Below are 20,368 nucleotides of genomic sequence, written 5' to 3' on the forward strand. Positions count from 1 at the left end.
TTAAATGTATACATGTAATAATAACTTTAATAAGAAGAATTTTATGGTAAAACTTGAGCATCTTGTGTCTAACACTGCGTTAAAACAACCATGTTTTATTTTAAAATGAAACTATTAAAATTATAAATAACCCAGAGTTAATATTAAAAAGTAAAAAATTAAATAAATAAAAAATAAATAAAATAAAACACTAACACTGGGTCAAAAAAAACAACAGAGAAGATAATTCAATAATTATTTAATTTCTATTAAAAATATATAAAGCATCATAAATATTTAAATATGTCCAGTCATATGAACCATAGATATATACAGTATATCATACATAACCTGATATTCATCATGTCTTACCTGTCGTCTGAGGTGAGCGTTGGTGCAGCTCTGCTGGTGGCGAAGACTGGGCAGCTACCGCTACTCGTCCAGCCTATTTGTTCAGCATCTTCCTGATCTTTGGACTTTTCTTTTATGGCCTGTGTGACATGGCATGATGAAACTCACCGATCTCTGACACGAAGTCTTTCCAGTTTCCTGGTGGCTGCTGGCACGTTTACCAGTGAACGTGAAGCGGGCATGATTTTTTTTATAACAGTGATAAGTGTCTGGATATTACAGTGACACACCTGCTTTGATTTATTGTAAATGTAATAATGGTATTCTTCAAAGCTGGAGCTAAGATATAATTGGCAATGTGAGGGTCTTTAAAAAACTGAATAACAAAATGTGTCAACATTTTAAAAATAAGTAAAAATATACATTTGACAACAAAAGTAATTTTTTTTTACTTTTAAATTGTTGGTCTAAATATGTTCTATAAAGTATATCTATTTTCAATATTTTATTGTGCCAGTAAAGTTATGACACATTAAATTCCAGTAACAACACTGTATCCGCCTTGACAACCGTAATATTAATGGTTGCCAGCAGTTGTTGTTTACTGTAATTTAATCAGTCATATCTCCTCCCCAACAAAACTGCCATAAAAGATAGATTTGGAGTTTTTCCATTTTGGATCTTGGAAGGATATTTTCAGATTGATATTGCGCCAGACTAAACTATCATAAAACTTTTACTTTTATCATGTATAAATAAATCTTAATGTGATTCCTCAGACTGTGATTACACTTTTTTCCCAGACGTTGTGTGTTTTATTTCCTTATCTTGAATGCTTTTCCCTAATTTCTTGCTGATATTTTTGGCAAACACTGTATAAAAAAAGACATTTCACAATGAACGAGACCATCCTGGTTTGATAAATGTCAATTAAAATAAAATAGAAAAAACCTTTCTGTTGCACACACACAATTGTGTGTTAAGTACAATGCAAAATCCTAAAAATTTACTCAGCTAAAAAAAAAAGTACAGTTACGTCACATTTTACATAAAAATGCTGAATGCCGGCTATTAACCTTTGACCATACTGCCTCTCTATGGGAAGTAACGTCAAAGAAACATGCCCTCCCTTCATTTATCATCTCTCTACCCTCTTAACCTGCAGTCAACAGCCTATTAGGCCATAAATACGTTACACTGCAGTAGACATTATTTATGACCTGTGGGGGGTCAACTGAGCTGCAGTAAGATAAACATGTAAGCTTGGATGTACCTGCTGTTGTTTATTTGTGTGGCACTTCATATAAATGGGATTTTAAAAGAGCAAAATAGAATATAAAAATAAGGTAAAATGGAGTAAAACAAAATAAACAAGAGATTAAAATTACAGAGCAGTTACGGTGCAGTGCTAGATATGACAGAAGAGTCCCAAACTTTACTCAATTAAAGGTAATTCTGTATCATGGAACAATTCGTCAAAATTTCTCAGAAACTGCTGGAAAAAATGCAGTTATTCTTTGAGTTGATTTTGCCAAAATCATTCTGGGCATGTGAGGTGTGGATTTATATCAATGTAGATTACATTAACATGCCACAAGTAAAACACTGAATGTAAAAGGAACATTGATGTAAAGTTTTAAGAACTGATGCATTATTTTCAAGTAGTGAAAAATGTCTTTTATAATTTCTGAAAATCCTAGGTGATGTCTTTACATGTCTTGTTTTGTAAAAGTCAATCAATCAATCAATCAATTTTTATTTATATAGCGCCATATCACAACAAAAGTCATCTCAGGGCACTTTTCACATAGAGCAGGCCGGTTGGGGTGAGAGAGAGAAAGAAAGAGGGAAAGGGTGAGGGGTGGGGGAGGGGGTCAATAGCCAGGGAAAGATGCCAACAGGATTGTGAAGGACTGCGAAGGCTCGGCCTGCAACCATGGGTTTCCTGCGAAATGAGAAAGCACAAAAAACTCCAGGGAAGAAGCCAAGTTATTGACATGCATTGATGTTACATGAATGCATACAGATGGAGAGGAGGAGGAGGACAGAGGAGCTCAGTGCATCATGGGAAGTCCCCCAGCAGTCTAGGCCTATAGCAGCATAACTAAGGGCTGATCCAAGGTGAGCCTGGTCGGCCCTAACTATAAGCTTTATCAAAAAGGAAAGTTTTACGCCTACTCTTAAACATAGAGAGGGTGTCTGCACCCTGGACCGAATCTGGAAGATTCAAAGTCAAAGTCCAAAGATATTCAGTTTACTGTCATATATGACACAGAAAACTATCTAATCATCACATCTGAGAGGCTGAAATCAGCAAACTTGTGGTATTTTTGCTTTAAAAAATTACTTGCATGATTATTTGCTTATCAAAATAGTTGCCGATTAATTTTCGGCAACTATTTTTGACGGACTAATCGATTCATTGACTAATCGTGCAGCTCTAAACATATACCACTGATATAAAAATGTGCGATTAAAATTATAGGCGATGTTGAAAGAATCACACAGACATTAACTAGCGATACAAAAGTGTAAAAATACTGCATTACAAGCAAAAGTAATGCAGTATTCAAAAAGTACCTAAATATTATTAGGAAAACTTACTAATTTTTCACAAAAATGGCCTCTGTGATTGGTATATTATATATGATTTGATTATTATTATTACCTAATATATAAGCAGCATTATACTGTTTTAGCTGGTTGAGGTGGAGCTGGTTTTAAATATTTTAAATACCATTGGCTTGTTTAATCTATAAAACATTTTATAAACTGAAAAAAGGTTTTGAATCTGCAGATTAATGTAATAGATGTTTTCCATAATACCTTGAATTGAGTAGAAGCATAAGAAAAAGGAAATACTCAAGTAAAGCACCTCAAATTGTTACTGTACAAACCACCACCGACCTTGACTGCCATGTGTTATCTTATTAGATTACTGTGTGCAGGTAATAATCATACTGCCATGGCAACAGAGAGAGCATACTTTGAAACAAAGTTACATAAAAAGGGCTCACTGATACCTTTGGTCTACTTTCATGCATGGCCGAGAGTCTCGACACCAAAGCTGAGACCATCTTGCAATGACGCAGGAAAAAAAAACAACACAATCCACTTCCTCTACAAGTCAGTTTCAGATTTATTTTTCAAATGCAGGCAAATCTGTGACACCAGAACAAATGTAAAAAACATCTCAACTCATTGACTTAAGGTTCTTTTTTTTTATCTCTTCATGTCTTTATACTCTCATCATTTATAAAAGTGGCATCACATCTCTGATTCTACCAAAACAAACTACAGTGTGTTCTGTCTGCATGGTACCTTACAAATATGTACATATCAGTAAATGCATATAAAAAATGTTGTGTTTGTATCGGATGCTGCTGTCTGTTTTCAGATATACAGTCGGCTGTTGAGGGTATTCCCTCCTCAAGTGCAGGATTTGTCAAATGTTTCCATGAAATGTTTTAGTTCCAGTTCTTGAAAAACTGCTTGAAGATGATGGTTTCTTTCCCCTGCGGCAGTATCTCCACCTGAAGAACAACACAGAGCTCATATTAACTTTTACAGCTTTACTGTATACATAAAGAAACTACAATAAACACACAGGAGGTGATAATAAAAAAACCTGTAAATGATCATTTAACATCTTAACAAGCTGGTGTTTATAGTGAGATATAACTGCTATGAAAACATTTACAGTAAGAATGGAATCAGTGTTTCCTTTATGAGGACAGGAAGAAAACCTCAGGTTAATTTTTAGAAAGAGTTAGTACCTGTGTTTTCATCTTGGGGTACTTCATTTGTTCAATGAAGTTATCCGCCATCTGTAGGGCCACCCGCTTCTCCTCCGCATTTGCTCCGTTACCTGACATGTAACAATGAACGGTGTTAATACTGGCAGTTAAATCAAATCACCAAGTTTGTGTTCCTGCTGCAGTATGTACACTCTTTATATAGTAGGAGATATCCTTGACAAGTGGACATTTTGCATCATTCTGCAGGTGAACCACAGCTGTAAAGTGCTGCTGTTGGTTGAAAAATGCACATGGACTTCAGGTATTCTGTTCACACGGTAGATGGAGAGAGGCGGTCTAACTCTGCTCTCCACACATATTACAAAAATACTAAATGGGGGTGCACATGACCAGGGAGACGGATGTTGAGAGCATGTAAAGTTAAAGGATTAAATGATTCATGACAGGACAATTACCAGACAAATGTGCTCTAATGATGCGATATTCAGGGTTGTAAAGATTTATTCCGACAGCACGACATGTATAAGATGGACAGATGATTGACAGGGAAGAAGGTAAAACACGGCATATTTGAAATATGATGAAACCTGTCTTGCTGTCAAGTTCACTATCATTATAGAGTGAGAGATTTATGCCTTTTGTGTCTAAAAACTCTGGCAGTCATGTGCTATTTTTCTTGCATTTTTCATTCCACATTAAATTTACTTGTCGTTAATAAAAAAAAAATTATTAATGGGCAGGGAGGCATATCTTTTTTTCAATGACAGAAAAAGTTTTTTTATAGTTCTGTTTTATGAACACAATAAACTTGACATCACTTGGTTATAATGGATGATATAATTTGGAGTTACTAGTCACAGCATGGTACACTTTAACTAACGTGCACTTTTATGTTTCACAATTGCATTTGCTGTAGTTTCAGTTGTCAGACTCTTCATTAGTCAGGTATGTATCCCATTTAGTCCAATACTCTTCTTCCTTTTCTTTCTGTAATCTTAAACTGAATGTCATATTGTGCAATATATACTGTTTACAATATCTATCCATTGGTTCGGGGTGGGAGGCTCTTTAAGAAGCAGCGTCTAAAGTCACAAGTCAAAAGTTTGGACGTCACTGCTACAGGACATAATACAAAATATTATATGTGGGTTTACTGCAGCGCAAATATGCACAGCTGTATTATGTGGGGAAAAATAAGCAAAAATGTAATAAAAGTAAATATCAAATGAGACTTTGCATCAGCAGATACTCAATATTAAAAAAATACCCCCATTGATCAGGAGCACCAGAACATGATCAGGACTTTTCTACATGTGTCGAAGCTCTTTGACATTCCAACAAAAAGTGTTTATAACAGTCACTCTGGGTTTAAGGCCTCCTGGATACTTTTGCTGCTCTGTTTTGTTGTTCTTATATGTTATTATGTTACATTCTCCTTTGAAACTGAAGTCTCCGAAAGAAAATATATCCTAATCGACATTTCTGTCTTTTTCAGGTGAGTTCATGTGTCTTTGTTTGCAGTAACAGCAGCTAATGTCAAGTTAGATTTGACGACTGTATATTTTTTATTTTGAAAATGATAAAATATGTAGAAAATATAAAAACATATAGTATGTACTGCACAATGAATAGTGAAACATTTGTGGACACTTTAAAGTACACATATCCAACTGTGTCCTCAAACTTACCTCCCTGTGAAACTGTCAATCATTATTTTTCACAACACTCATTAAAATTTCATCCAATTAGATACTGAATATCGCTGGCATCTAACAACTATCACTTTCCCTCGGTATGCATTTCAGGCGGCAGAAGTCTGCTGGTTTGGGGTCAAGTCGTATTTCCTCACCTTTCCAGACGAAGATCTTTCCGTTGGCACCGTTGTCCAGAATGAAGCAGTCGTCACGGACCAGCAGCTCCTTGGCAAACGGGCTCTTCTCTGACACTTTGGTCATCGTCATGGAACCTGTCGCATCAGACACCTGTGGAGTAAAAGGTACACAGGTTTTATTTTGCATTTCACTTAAAAAAAAACAAAACAATCATATCATAGTTTGATAAATCGCTGAAGTTACCTTGTAGAGGGAGGCAGAGTTGGAGGCGTCTGCTTTGGTGTCCTCTTCTGGCGTGCTTTCTGCCAGCTCTGGCATCTGCCCCAAGACCTGCTCATCAACAAAACAGAAAACATTAAAACATTTTTTTGGCAGTATCCCTTGCTCGAGAAACACAAATTATGTCCACTACAAGTAAATTTCAAATGTCACCTGAATAAAATACTTTGACATGAGAGGATAGTTCTTAAAGGCACTCTATGCAGGATTTGTCAGTTGCTGTTTGTAAACACACCATTCAAAGTTGGCCCCTCCTCCCCAGCTCAGAGAGAGGGAGCGGCGGTAGCGACAACAAAGCCGTGAATGAGATAAATAAAATGTTCTTTTCAGATTCTTTTCACGGCAGTTGTGCTCTAAAGCGCAAATAAACAAGCCCACACCTCCGCATAGCTGTCCGCTGTGACCTCTCTGCTCTGCGTGTGTGTAGCTCAGCCCCACCCTTGGTCAAACAGACACACAGACGCAGAGCGGAGCAGAGGAGAGAGAGACGGAGATAAAACTGGTACGAACCCCGACCTCACACCCTGCACACTGTTATTGGCTGTGGCCTACACACCCACTGCCCAAAGGTTGACAACCAGAAGCGTCCCAAACACAGCAAAATAATAAGAAAATACAAGCAGAGGGCAGGGTCTTTGCAGATGAATACACTGCCACACACTTGTAGTGGGTCATAAGTGATGATTGAGAGGGATTATGTTTGTATGGGTCTATACATTGTTTTTTTTTTTTTTTTTAGGAAAACCCTGCATAGTATACCTTTAAAAGTGTGAGTTTACCTTGAGCATCTCCTCTGGCTCCTCCCCCTCGTTGGCGTCTACGATTCGGGCTTTTCCATGTCTGTCCGTGTCACGGATCAGTGAAGCGATCTCACGCACTTTCTGCTTCTCGAAGATGTTGGCCTGCGATCCGATCCACGACACGATGATCTGGAGAGCGGAGAGGCGGCAGCAGGTCAGCACAACGATGAGAAATTTGCACTTTTTTTAAATGTAGTTTGCAGTTTTAAATGTGCTTCAGTTTCACGACAAGCTGTTTATTTTGTTGTGCACAGATGGATTTTAGATCACATAACTTTTTTAGCTATACTAAATATGCTGGATTGTGGGTGTCCTCACCTCTCCGAGGTCGAGGATGAAGCAGTCTCCCTTGTTAAAGCTGCTCCAGGAAAGCTCCACCTCCTTGGCACGGATGTTGCGTTTCCCTTTGATCTGGTACAAACGTTGCACCGTCCCAGAGTCCTGAGCCCTTCTGAAGCCTGACTCCACACCGCCGTCCTGTGAGGAAAGAGGGATATTCATTTAAAAACACTGGGTTTTTATATGTTTTTTTTATGTTTTAGGTCAGTTGACTTGTTGTTAAATGACACTGCGATTTTAGCTTTATCTGGTTTAACAAGCTTGACTCGGCATCTCTGTAAACTCATTAACATGAAGGCACTTTGGTACAGAGGCAATAATATCCGGGGTGCTGTAAAATGATAATCTAGCAATAAAAAGATGCTAAATAAAATGAGAGCTATGACTAAACAAAATTTTTGCTTTCAGTTTCCCACCTATGATTAAAATATGAGAAAAATGACTTTGCAAGTGAATCAAGTATAAATCACAATCAATGTATCACATTACTACTGTTGGATGAAAACCTTAGGTCTAAAAAAAATCTTTAAATATGTACATACTTGTTTTTAGATGGTAATACTTTACTTATCTTTAATTTCTGAATAATTTCCAAAACTTTCCTGGAAAGATTTCAGTACTTGTACACCTACAATTCATTAATTCTAATAGCGATTAATAATAGGGTTTTGCCAGGCGTTTCTACTTTTCAGGTATCTGAACATCTTGCTGGTTCAAGTAGCTTCTACAATCAGGTCTATCCCTGGTCCTCACCTTGTAGCTGACTCCTCTGGGGAAGAGCGCCATAAACTCAGGGGACTCATAGCCTTGAACCTGCCTGTGCTGAACGGGGTCACCACCCAGAAAGTTGTCCAGTGTGGTGGCCAGCATGGCGCACGCCACCTGCTCATCCCGAGACGACTTCTCACCTGTAACAGAGAAAGGGACGAGAAACCTTTTGATATAACTTGATGCAACAGTACATCCATGCAAAGAAAAGATTTTCTAACCTTTTTACTTTAGCATAAAACATATTGGTGACATTTAGGCAGATAACTTTTGATTTCTTTTTGTTCATTGTTTCTGATTTATTCTTTTCTGTTGCCATTGTTTTCTGCAAAACTTTTGTTTTGTGAGTTTCCCCTGCTGTCCTAATTATCCAGTATAGACATTTGTCTATGGGCTATTGTGTCTCTCTCTCGCCCTCTCTCTTTCTCTCTCAACCCAACCGGTCAAGGCAGATGGTCGCCCACCTAAAGCCCAGTTCTGCTCGAGGTTTCTTCCTGTTAAAGGGGTGTTTTTCCTTGCCGCTGTTGCCAAGTGCTTGCTCACGGGGTAAATGTTGGATCTCTGAAAACTAAAGAGTACGGTCTAGACCTGCTCTATGTGAAAAGCTCCCTGAGATAAGATTCTGTTGTGATGTGTTGTGCTATATAAATAAATTGACTTGTACAAAAAAGGTCAAACCAAAGTATTATCTCTTTCTTTGATTCTGGGTGACAACTTAAAAAAGGTCAAAACCGTGTAGTTTTTTTTAAATTTTCTCATGACTAACCTACTGATAAATGAATTTTTGTAAACTTTGACAGAGCCAGACATTTGCTTTTTATATAAAATACAACAAAAATGATGGGGGCCATGTGATATGCTTAAAAGCTCTGGGGAAAAAAGCTAGTGAGTGGACTCTGAGTTGGATTTGTTTTGTCAAACTTATACTTCCAAGATCAAGAATAAATTTATATGCTTAACTCTTAAGCCAACACAGACAATTAGTCCTTCTGTGGATGAAATCATAACTGAGCTTGTAAATTAACAGCTCCTGATGAAGAGTGAAGTGTGTGTGATATGATTAAAGCTCTGGAAAGAGGTAGTAAGTGGACCTTGAGTTGGGATTATTTTGTCAAACAAAAAACTGTTGAAAATGAGAGTCAAGTGGCCTTTTGTGACTTTATTTTTAGCACCCTGTGATTCTTTCCATGGTAGAGGGAGATGAAGTGAAGACAGGAAATAGAAATACAGAAAAAAAATGAGAGAAGAGACACCTGAGAGAGAATGAGGAAGTTAAAAATGTCAAAAAAGGAGAGGACAAAGAGCTGCTGACAGAAGTGATCGGTCACAGAGACAAAGAGATGAAAAGCGTGTCGTCCAGTAAACATACAAAGACAACAAGGTGGTCACGGGTTGTAAACAAGCGGAGGAGGGAGGGATTGTTTCGGAGAGACGCATGCTTGGGCAAAGAGAACCCTCTCCAAGCTGTGACAATCAGCTTAGTGTTACCTAAGCACCGGATACATGCTGGAAACAACAGCCACATTTGAGTACTGTAACAGTATTCCTGCATATTTAATGGGCCCTGCTCAAAAACCATCCCCGTTTCCCTCGGGAGCTCTTTCCCCTCTTTCTCTCATCGTCCCTCTTCTATCCAGCCTCTCTCTCCTCGCACAATGATGCAGCAGGTCAGCGCTGTGTCTCGTGTGTCATCACCATTAGTGGCAGGGTTATTAGCTTTTCAACCGCAGCACAGGGCCAGGATTAGGTGTGTAGTAAGCAGCGGACATTGGTTAGCTTGTTTACTTGGAGAGAAGGATACGATACTTGTCCTATTTCTACTTTACTCCGTCCAGCAAAGTCATAACTACATGGTTCACAACGAGCAGCAAAGTTTCCACTCATCTCCTGTCAAGGGCTTAAAATTCACAGATTATTATACAAAGTATATCACGTGATGTATCATGTACACTGCTTGTTCTGGTGTACATGTATGTCCAGCTGCGTGTTGTTCTTGCAGCATTTCATTTGTCTATTAGCTCTTGTGTCGTCCTGTGAGTTGGGGTTGATGTAAATTTCTGCAAGTCAAATTTCAATCTCTCTTTGGTGAATAAAGTCTCTTCTCAATTATTTTGATTATCTCTTATTTTCTGATTCCGATTATATCTTCTCTGTTATTCCCAATACCTCTTCTCATTATACTGATTATCTCTCCTTTGCTGAATCTGATGATTGCTTCTCAATTATTCCAATCATTTCTTCTACTCTGATTCAGATAATCTCTCGTCAATAATTCTGATAACCTTTTCTCAATTATTTAGATTATCTCTATTCTCTGATTCTGATGATCTCCTCTCTTATTTTATTCCAATTATCCTTTCTTAGTTATGCTGATTATCTCTTCAGTTAATCAGACTATCTCCAATTATCTCTTCTGAAATATTTGCATTATTTTGATTATCTATTCTCTTTTTTTTTCTGATTCTCTTCTTCTCTGATTTATAAAAGAAAAAGTAAGTCTTCAGTGAAAACTAGTCTTCATTGTGCTTTTTCTTTTGTAAAAAAAATAAATAAATAAGTTGATTAAATATCAGTGGCCTCCCAATACTGGTTGATTTTTTAATTTGCATGTGGACAAGCAGACTCTTTTGAAATTTCTGAACTGTAGGAATTTTATCCAACATGTTACTCAGCCTTCTCAGAGGCCACATTTTAGACTTTGTAATCATCCACGGCCTGTCTGCCAACATCTCTTTAGCTGTGGATGTATGATTGATCATTTCTGTGTCTCTCTTACGGTCAAGTGTTTTATACAACGTGATATTCCAGAAAGAGCTGTCAGCAAACGCTATCTTACTACGTAGACTGCGAGTTTTATTGATCTCTTACGTAACATTCCCTGCAGATATTTGGCACTCCTCTTGTGATTTTATTGTAGATAGTTGATAACAGTAAACTACGGTCAACCCTTGACACAGTGCCCCCACTAAAACGGCAAAGGATAACATCTAATCTGAAATTAAACTAAAGATAATCTGATGAACAGCAGAAAGAAAGTGGAGAAAGAATAAATTAATAGCAGTGTGTCTACCAACTCCAAATGTGAAAAATTTGTAGTCCACTTCAAAGATCAAATAGACACTATTAGATCAAATTTATGTCAACGTCAGCCTATGAATCTTAATACCCCAGAACCTTGTTTTTATGTGAGGAAACACTGGAGAAATGTGTCCTGGTTGATGCTGAGATGCTTGGCAAAGTTATTTCCCAATTAAAACCTGCAACCTGCTTTTTAGATCTCATTCCCACATCCTTTTTTAAAACATTTTATAGCTTTTTTTGATGAAGATTCACTCAACATTGTAAACTATTCTCTTTAGATGGGTGTTTTCCCCACTGCTCTTAAGACCACCATAGTTAAACCTTTTCTGAAGCGAAACAATTTAGGTCCCTCAATTCTTAATAACTTCAGACCAGCATGCATAGTCTGATTGGCATTTCTGGTACTGTTTTTAATTGGTTAAAATCCTATCTTGCCCATTGAGAATTTTTTGTAAGCATGGATGAATATTCATCTAAAAGTTATAAAATGAATTGTGGTGTTCCTCAAGGTTCAATTTTAGGCCCTAGACTTTTCAACCTTTACATGCTGCCACTTGGAAAAATCATCAGGTGGCCTGGCAGAAATTTCCATAGCTATGCTGATGACACACAGCTTTACATTGCCATGTCTCCTGATGACTCTGGGCCAATAGATGCCCTTTTTAACTGTATTTTAGATATCAAGTTATGGATGACAGTGGATTCTCTACAGCTCAATCAGGAAAAAACTGAAGTCTTGGTTATTAGTCCTGAAGCTCAAAGAGACAAACTCAATGCAAAACTGCAAGCACTGGCATTAAAGTTAAAAACTTAGGAGTTATCTTTGATTCAGACCTCAGTTTTCAACCTCACATTAGACACATGAATAAGAATGTATTTTATCTCCTCATGTACATTGACAGAGTGCAATTGTTTCTCTGAAGCCAACACAGAGACACTAATGCACGCTTTTATTACCCACAGGTTTGACTACTGTAATGATCTACTTTTTGGTCTCCCTAAAAAGAATATAGCTCAATTACAATTACTTCAAAACTCAGCTTCTGGATTGATTTTAGGATCCTTTTATTGGTTTATAAAGCTCTTAATGGTGTTGGTCCTACCTATTTATCAGATTTGGTTTTAGCCTATGAACCCTAAGGTCTTCTGGTAGTGGCCTTTTAATTGTCCCTAAAGTCATTCTCAGTGATCCCTTTGAATCACGTTGGGTAGAATTATTTTGTCGACAGCAGATACACATTACATCATCCAGATGTTTCTCTGCTCAGTGGCTACTCTCAGTCTCTCACCTATCCACATGTGGAGGTCGGCTCCCAGTTGTCCACGGTGCTCCAGCACCAGGTAGGAGTCCCCGTTATAAAAGGCTCCCACCTCAGAGGGATCCAACAGCACGGCCTTCATCTTCTCCACCCTCCACACCCGCAGGCCCGGCTCCCGGACCTCTGGACTGAACTGACCTGGTGCTGCTTTGAAGGGGAGCATGCTGTGGAAAGAGGAAGAGGGGAAAGATTGATAAGACAAAAGAAACTAAGACAAATGTCACTGTGGAGAAGGACGAACATAGCGGGGGATGGATTCCTACAGTCACCACAGACTGTTTGAAACATTTTACATTTTTCTGGTGGGTTACACTAATTCCTCTACCACACAAAGAGAAGTTAACTGAAAGAGGATGTATGAATAAATAGCATTTTGTCACCGTTTCCATTTGGGAGAAGATGCCTGCTTTTTGGTGAGTGTAAGGTGAATTAAAAGCAGAAGTTAAACCCACACAGTTCTGACAAATGAGGGAAGTGCCCACAACTAGTCACAGTCAGAAGACAAGCAACGGAAGTCAGAGACATGTTTTTAAATTAAGCTTCCCACCATGTGTGAAGGTCAACTGACTGAGGAGAGTTAGTCTTGAGGTGTAAATGGAAGAAAATCAGTTAAGCTGCAAAGACCAGAATCACTTTAAAAAAGACAGAGATAATGATGTGGTTGATGTGATGAGCGTTATTACACCATGACTTGACACAAAATAAGAGCTTGTGTTGCAGCTTAAAGCTACATTACATCACTGTTATGCAACTAAACACCAAGTGGGCTCACCAACAAAACACTAGTGTCACTGCACAAAACAAGGTGTGGCTATATGCAGGCTGGATCATGTCACAGTTAGAGAACAGGCCAAGTATGGACTTGTTTGAGTCACTCTAATGTACACCCTCTTTTTATTTTTATATATATATTCATTTATTTATCTCTTACACAATCACACAGGAAGAAGGACAACAGTGTACCAATTGCGTCACCCAACCACACATCTCTCTCTTCCTGTCTTCGCTTTGCTATCTTTGAGGTTTAGCTGAGTGAGGTTTGTAGAGATACACGAATCACTTGCATGCTTCATTTCTTTCGGTTTCTCACTCTGTCCCACTATATTGTGATGTGGCCACAGGTGCTAGAATTGAGATACATTTACTGAATTTCTGGTAAGAATCAAACTTTCAAGAATCATAATCACACTTTTTGCTCAAATAACTTGGGAACAGGGACTGGAAAGATAGTGAAAAAAAATAAAAAATACACAAGACAAGCTACTACCAAAAACAAACATCAAAACCCACCCCAAAGTCTCTACCCTTACTGATACAAAAAAATTGGAAACATCTCTCTATAATCTAGATTGTAACCTTTATGAAGGTTGAATTTATTGCAGGGCTGTTGTATTAACTAGGTGCACCTAATAAATTGGCAACTGTGTTGTAACTGAGCTGCAACTGAGTGTAAATCTGGGTATTATTTTCATGAATAACCACCAGGTTACATTTCAGACTCAGCGGATTAACCATTTTTAGTCTGTAAAACATCTAAAGGTTGTAACATATGCTCATCATAATCCTAGAGCCAAAGCTGACATCTTCAAATTACTTGTTATACTGTATCTTATGTCCAAAACACAAAAATATTAAATTTATAATGATATAAAACAAATACAATGAGCAAATCCTTTCATTTGGGAAGCAGGAACAAGTGATAAATAAACAGCCAATCAACTATCAAAATTGTTGCTGAATGACAAAAAATTTCCAGCTCTGTCCAAAGCTCTCAGCCACATCTCAGTATTTATCATGTGACTTAAATGACCTGAGCAACTGTTGTCAATACTTCATATTAAAATATTTGACGCAATGGGCCTTTTTGACATGTCACAGCAGGAAAAGCACAGCTGTAAATAATCAGATTAAATGAAGGCTGATTTCCATTTAGCTGCTTCAGTTTCATGTTCCCTGTATTCTGCATGCAGGCACACTGTCATGACTTACTGGGACAATTGATTAGAGTGGAGCCATCGTTAATGATATTAGTAACACCTGCGCTTTTCCTCCTATGACAAGTCAAATGTCTGCTGTGAAAGATGTCGTCTATCATTTTTAAAGCTCTTTGTTTAGATGTTTCTCACTCAAAAATCTTCTCAAAATATCTGCTGTAAAAAAAACAACTTGTTAAATTTAGATTACATGCTTCTATAGACAATCATAAACCTTTCACTGGGTGATAACGCATAAACATTTAAAGCCTTAACATACTCGTGTTGTAGTGACGTCAAATAACATCTTCCCGAGGTTTAGCTTATTTTGATAAGAAAAGCGCTGGGCCTTATGGTTACATAAATTCTGTCAGGGTAATATAAACAAATAAATATAACAATCTTGACATAAACTTGGGTGGAGCGTTTACTACACTTAGTGAGAGAGCTTTCATACAAGTCAGCAGTTTATGTTTCATTTTAGGTCCCACAGGCGCCAGGCAGTGACTATAACTGATAAAGTAGGACGGAAAAACAAACAATTAACATGATTATAATGATTAGAGCCAACTAAGGACACTAATCCACCATCTCAGAAACTGCTGCCGACTGCTCCTGTACTGTGTGTTAAAATGACTCTGTAGGCAGTAGGAAAAAAAAGCTGAAACTGTTACCGCAAACTGTCAGCATTGTGGTCAACCGAACAGGATGTCAACAGCATCTCCGCCCCTTTCCGTTTTTAAAGTTTTCCATTTACAGAAAACTCGTACGACTTCCTCCCTTGATATCTTATATCAGCTAATACTTTCACAACTCTGTCATCAATAAACAGGTGCTGTTTACTGATCAGAACATGCCAGATAGAGGAGGAGAGGAAGTGAGGGTGCAAGGAAGAGGGAGAAAGGGCTTGAGGGAGCACATGCAGGGGCCCCCGGGGGTTAGGGTTACAATGCTTGGACAGCCGCTCCAAGAGTAAGTAAGGAGGCAGAGAAAAAGCCCCGGTCCACTTAACTGTATGATCTCCCCTGGTACCTCCGGCATGCTGTCTGACTCCGGCTCCATTCTGCGTGTCCACTGAAGTGTGTGTGAACCTGTGTATGTGTGTGTGTATGTGTATGTGTGTGTGTGTGCGTGTGGTTGTAAGAGATCGAGAGGTCTGGCGAGGAGGAGTGTTTGCGCTCACCTGGCCTGGTTAGCTTATATGTGAGAGGTAACTGGAGCCGGTGTGATGAAAGCCTACCTGCAGCCTGTGGATAGGACGCCGTGTGGGGAGGGGGAAGTAGAGTCGGATTCCTGGTTCCTGGTTAAAGATAAAAACCAAGCGGATAATTACTGGGAGAGCAAGACGCTGGCTCCTTCATCTTTCCCCTTCTTCCCATCTCCTCCTCCTCCTTTTCCCTCGTCTTTGTCTCACAGTCTTGACTGTCTTTCCTCCTTCTACACAGATTCTCAATGATTTTCAGACTCTGAGGATTACAACGGCATCAACTATGAGATGCAGTCAACTATCATCTTCACTGTAATGTGTATATGAATAAAATGAAATCAAATATCATACACTACACTGTCTCTGTTTTCATTTTTACATATTTAACTTTAACTGAAGAAAGGCCAAACTTATTTTTCCAGCAACAAATATTAGAAATTGAAAGAATTTAAAAAGACGCAAAAAAGGAATTTGGACTTATTTGTTAAAGGGGACATGTGCTTTTTGTGATCTTGTGTCATTTATATACTGTTATGATGTTGGACACCTACGTTAAACATGGTTAAAGTTCAAAAACTTGAGGTGAACATATATTAAAATGCTCCCTGAAAGTCAAAATCCAGGGCTTCAGCCTGCTCTAAGTGCTCCGTTTGCAACGTTACCTCCTCGAAATGACGTCAGATTGTAAGATCGTGTGATGCCCACAGATGGCCGTCTGTTGATAAGATTGTAGCCAATGTTCACTGGCATATTTCATATCAGATTCAGGCTCAAACATGTATGGATGTATGTGAGAAGTTTCTATTTTGAGTAAAGAATGACAAAACATAGCCTGCTGAGGGGCAGCCTTAAAGAGACAGGAGCTAAAACGACCTGTTACAGACAGAGGCTGAACTGATGGGCTTCATAAAGGGTCAACATAAGATAAATAAGGAGTTTTTTAAACTGTAAATCATGCAAAGTTGTTCCAGAATAAAAAAAACAGACCTGGAAATATGCATGATATGTCCTCTTTAAACACTACAGAGACATAAGTGACCTCATTGCAGACTTTGAATAGGAACAATATTTGGGCCATGATGATATTTCAGACATCCATAAGATTGTATCCTGAGAAGTGTGACTTTTGCTCATAATCTGTTATGAAAAAAATTCATAGAGGTGACAAAGGAGCTTTTATGTAAATCTAGGTACATCGTTGCTGCTTCTAATCTACTGTCATTGCCAGACAGAGCCATCCGGAGGTTTTAAACTCTCTACTCTCAGTTTTGTGTTTCATATTTTGAGCTTCTGGTGAGTCAGAGTCATGTGAAAAACAGCAACATGCTACGTCTGTGTCAACACTGCTGATATGCATCTATATTTATATGCCTGGTTACCTCAGCCACACATAAATACTGGTTTGCCATATTGAAGCAAATGTGAGGTATATGCATTCAGGTAAAATGCAATTAATCTCATTAATCTCTATAATCCAATCTAGTGATTTAAAGCAGGGTAACAAAGAGAGGAAACAAGTGATGAATAAAGTCAAATGTGAGTCTTGATAATGTCACCAAAAAGAAAACAAGGCAGCCGGAGAGGTTAGAAGATAGAAACTTGACCTTTAGGCCTTTTTGGCAACTGAAGCGACCTTTGGCGCCTGGTTAGATGGAGACACGGAGAGAGAGAGAGAGAGAGACAGAGTTTGGACAGAGGGCTTTAGATGGAGACACAGGGTCACAGATAGGCTGCAGGGGTCACTGAGTCAATCAGTCATTCATGCGTTGTTAAGCAGACAGAAATATGAGAGGAGACAATATGCGGGCGGACAGAGCAGCAGGCGTGGAGTGATTGGAGAGCAATCGGTCAATTGACAGTGAGTGTGTGTGTGTGTGTGTTTGTGTGTGTTTGTATGGCTGGATGCACTGTATGATTATGAGATTAGGACACTGAAATCAAGACAGACTGATGCAGACGGGGAGAAACTGAGAGGACCGGAGAACAAAGGCGAATGAGAGTGGAAATACAGTATATTATAAATGTTAAATTACACTTCTCCAGCTGAAGGAAAATGTGTTTTTAACCTATAACTGATATCAATACCGAGCTTATTCTTCTGAGGCTGCCCAGGGGTTGATTTAGTACCCCACCCTTACTTAGAGGAAGTTGTGAAACACCGGTAAATAAGACCAGGAGGAGGTGTGTAGGAGGTGAGATGGGGAAAAGAGTAGGAAAGGAAATGAAAGGTTGGACTTTCCCTACTGATAACAGAAATGTGGAGCAGAGGATAAGCGCAAAGTTTGAATAGAGAGATGGATCTCAGAGAGAAGTCGAGTTTCTCCGAGGAGTCATTGTCCTGCTCAGCTGATTTCAGGAGAAGGAATGTGATGTGTGAATAGGAAAAGAGTGCAGGAGAGGAAAAATAGGGGAAAAAAAACAAATGCTGGGTAAAAGGCAGAGGAAGGAAAATAAGAGGAAAAACAAAGAAAAAAAAGGATAATTCAAGTTGTTAAGGCTTACCTTGGAGAGTGAAGTAGCGTTGGGACGCAACACGTCGGAGCAAAGAGTGGAGAGAAAAGTGCTCATGCAAGGAGAAACATGTCCTAAACACACAATTTTTTTTCTCTCTCTCTCTCTCTCTTTCTCTCTCTCTCTCTCATACACACACACACACACACGCACACAAAATATTTCCTGCCTCTGTCTGCGGCGGTCCAAGCCCAGCCCCTCTGACTCACTCACAAAAGACGCCAAAAGTGCGGAAACTTGATTGAATCAGAACTCGAGTGGAGGGAAACTTGAAATGCAAACTAGACTTGGTTGAGAAAATCATCGTCTATCGTGTGAAACCGATGCAACAGCTCATTTTAAACTTGATTTGTTAATATTTAGACTTTCATTAGATTGTTTTTTTAAATCAGAAATATAAAAACTATGTTTTAAAAAACAAAAAATTACAAAAACATAAGAGATTGTTGCTTTCTTGAGTTTTGTAACGTGCATATTTCTGCTAAAAGTTCTTTTCTAATATCTGTTTGATCATAATAATCAACACAAGGCTTTAAATAAATCATTATTTACTACTTATAGATAATGCTTCTCCTTTCAACAATCATTCACTCATTAATGACTCAATCACGAGGACTCCACAGTCAGTAAATATCACCACGGTAACAAGCTCAAACACACTTATTCGTCATACATGGGTTCTCCCAGTTAAACACACCCTTACCTGAAGCACAGTGGAGGCTGTGATCAGTATATGACGTACTCCCACAGGTTTTATCCTGTGTGGTCAGTGTGAAACCTGTGATTCAACATTTCCACAGGTTTATGAGATTACCCACCTTAAAAGTGCACTTACAAATTAGGAAAGACCTCTATGTCAGGGTGTGGATGGACTAGAAGTGAACTTTTTTTAGCTGGGATTCAATTTTAACAACAAGAAATTCTTTAAAATGTTAAGCAAACTGAGAAAAAAGTCATAATTGACGATTAATGAAGACAAATAGTTGTAGGTAATCAGTTTCCACAGAAGTTTTGAGTGTTTTGAGTTTATTCTGTGTTGCGGTTTTGACAGACAGACCCTTTAAACCTCACTGGTCCGGCGTGAGTCGGTCATTTATGTTGTGAATGCAAACATTTGTCAAACTTACAAAACTTAATTCAAAATTCTGGTGAAAATCTCAAACTTTCTAAAGATACCAAGTATGTCAGCCTGCATTTTGGGGAAAACTATGAACAAAACATCAAGAATATTTAGATTTAATGGAAGTGCCGCCTTAAAAAACATGGAATCTTAGTTTTTTTTTCCCTCCATGTAAACGTCATGCTCTTCTTATAACTTCGATGAAAAGTTGGAACAAGATGAAACAGAAAGTTTAATCAACTTAAAGGGGAAAACGGGGAAAACCGTTGATGTGTTCTCTGACTCAGACTCTGAAAGGCCTCTTGTGAAGAAACAAACACACCAAAGTCAAGTCCAAACTTTTGGACAGGGAGGGGCGATGTGACGATGGTTCACTTCCTGCTGGAGGAGAGTGATGTCATAAATTCTCCTACAATGAAAAACCTCTCCGTGAATATTAAAACACATTTAGGGTCGTCTGTATTTCAAATATATGCAGAGTTTGTATGTTTGTCCTCATCATCTTTGAACAGCCACGACCTTTTAGGGTTCATTGTAAGCAACCAGACCGGCATAAATAAATATTATATGAAGTGGTGGCGATATAGCAACTGTTCTGTTATTTTACAGTCCTGCTGTGATGTTTTTAGATGCCTACCAAACAGCATATCTGCAGATTCAGCGGGTTTGAGTTATTTATCTTGAACGATCTGTGATATAACAAAATTCAAGCAAAGTGAAGTAAATGTGTCAAAGCCACAAAGAAAAAACTTCTCCTTTACAAGTAATCCTGACTCAAATTTAAATAAAAGTACATTTAGAAGCATTCTGTCAAAAGTAAACGTACACTCTATACAAAATTATATTTATTATTGTAATATCAATGATGATTCATTGATGTGTAGATGTAAGCAGCATTTTATTGTTGTCAAAGTAGAGCTCATTTTAACAACTTATACTGTTGGTTAGCTAGTTGGCTGGATTGTATATTAACTTTTAAATGTAACATATAAATGTGAAAAGTAGCTGAACTGTGACAAAAATGTGGCAAGAGGAGTAAAAAGTAAATATT

General features: G+C 38.3%; 1 protein-coding gene across 4 annotated transcripts; it reads right to left on the minus strand.

The window, feature by feature from the left end:
• Positions 1–3,451: 3,451 nt before the first annotated feature.
• capgb (capping protein (actin filament), gelsolin-like b) lies at positions 3,452–18,293 on the minus strand. 4 transcript variants are annotated; one of them, XM_042402085.1, is made up of 10 exons: positions 18,189–18,293; positions 15,720–15,779; positions 12,477–12,670; positions 8,092–8,246; positions 7,318–7,476; positions 6,979–7,128; positions 6,164–6,250; positions 5,938–6,070; positions 4,107–4,198; positions 3,452–3,863 (listed from the first exon to the last, which is right to left on the minus strand). In XM_042402085.1, exons 3-10 carry the CDS (start codon positions 12,667–12,669, stop codon positions 3,798–3,800), a joined length of 1,035 nt encoding a protein of 344 aa, XP_042258019.1. In that variant the 5' UTR covers position 12,670; positions 15,720–15,779; positions 18,189–18,293; the 3' UTR covers positions 3,452–3,797. The 4 variants fall into 4 exon arrangements, with proteins under 4 accessions (XP_042258019.1, XP_042258020.1, XP_042258016.1 ...); XM_042402086.1 differs by lacking the exon at positions 15,720–15,779 and having other exon boundaries at positions 18,189–18,291; XM_042402082.1 differs by lacking the exons at positions 15,720–15,779; positions 18,189–18,293 and adding an exon at positions 15,492–15,685.
• Positions 18,294–20,368: the final 2,075 nt, after the last annotated feature.

The sequence above is a fragment of the Thunnus maccoyii genome, chromosome 22, assembly GCF_910596095.1.
Source record: "Thunnus maccoyii chromosome 22, fThuMac1.1, whole genome shotgun sequence".
Lineage (NCBI taxonomy): Eukaryota > Metazoa > Chordata > Actinopteri > Scombriformes > Scombridae > Thunnus > Thunnus maccoyii.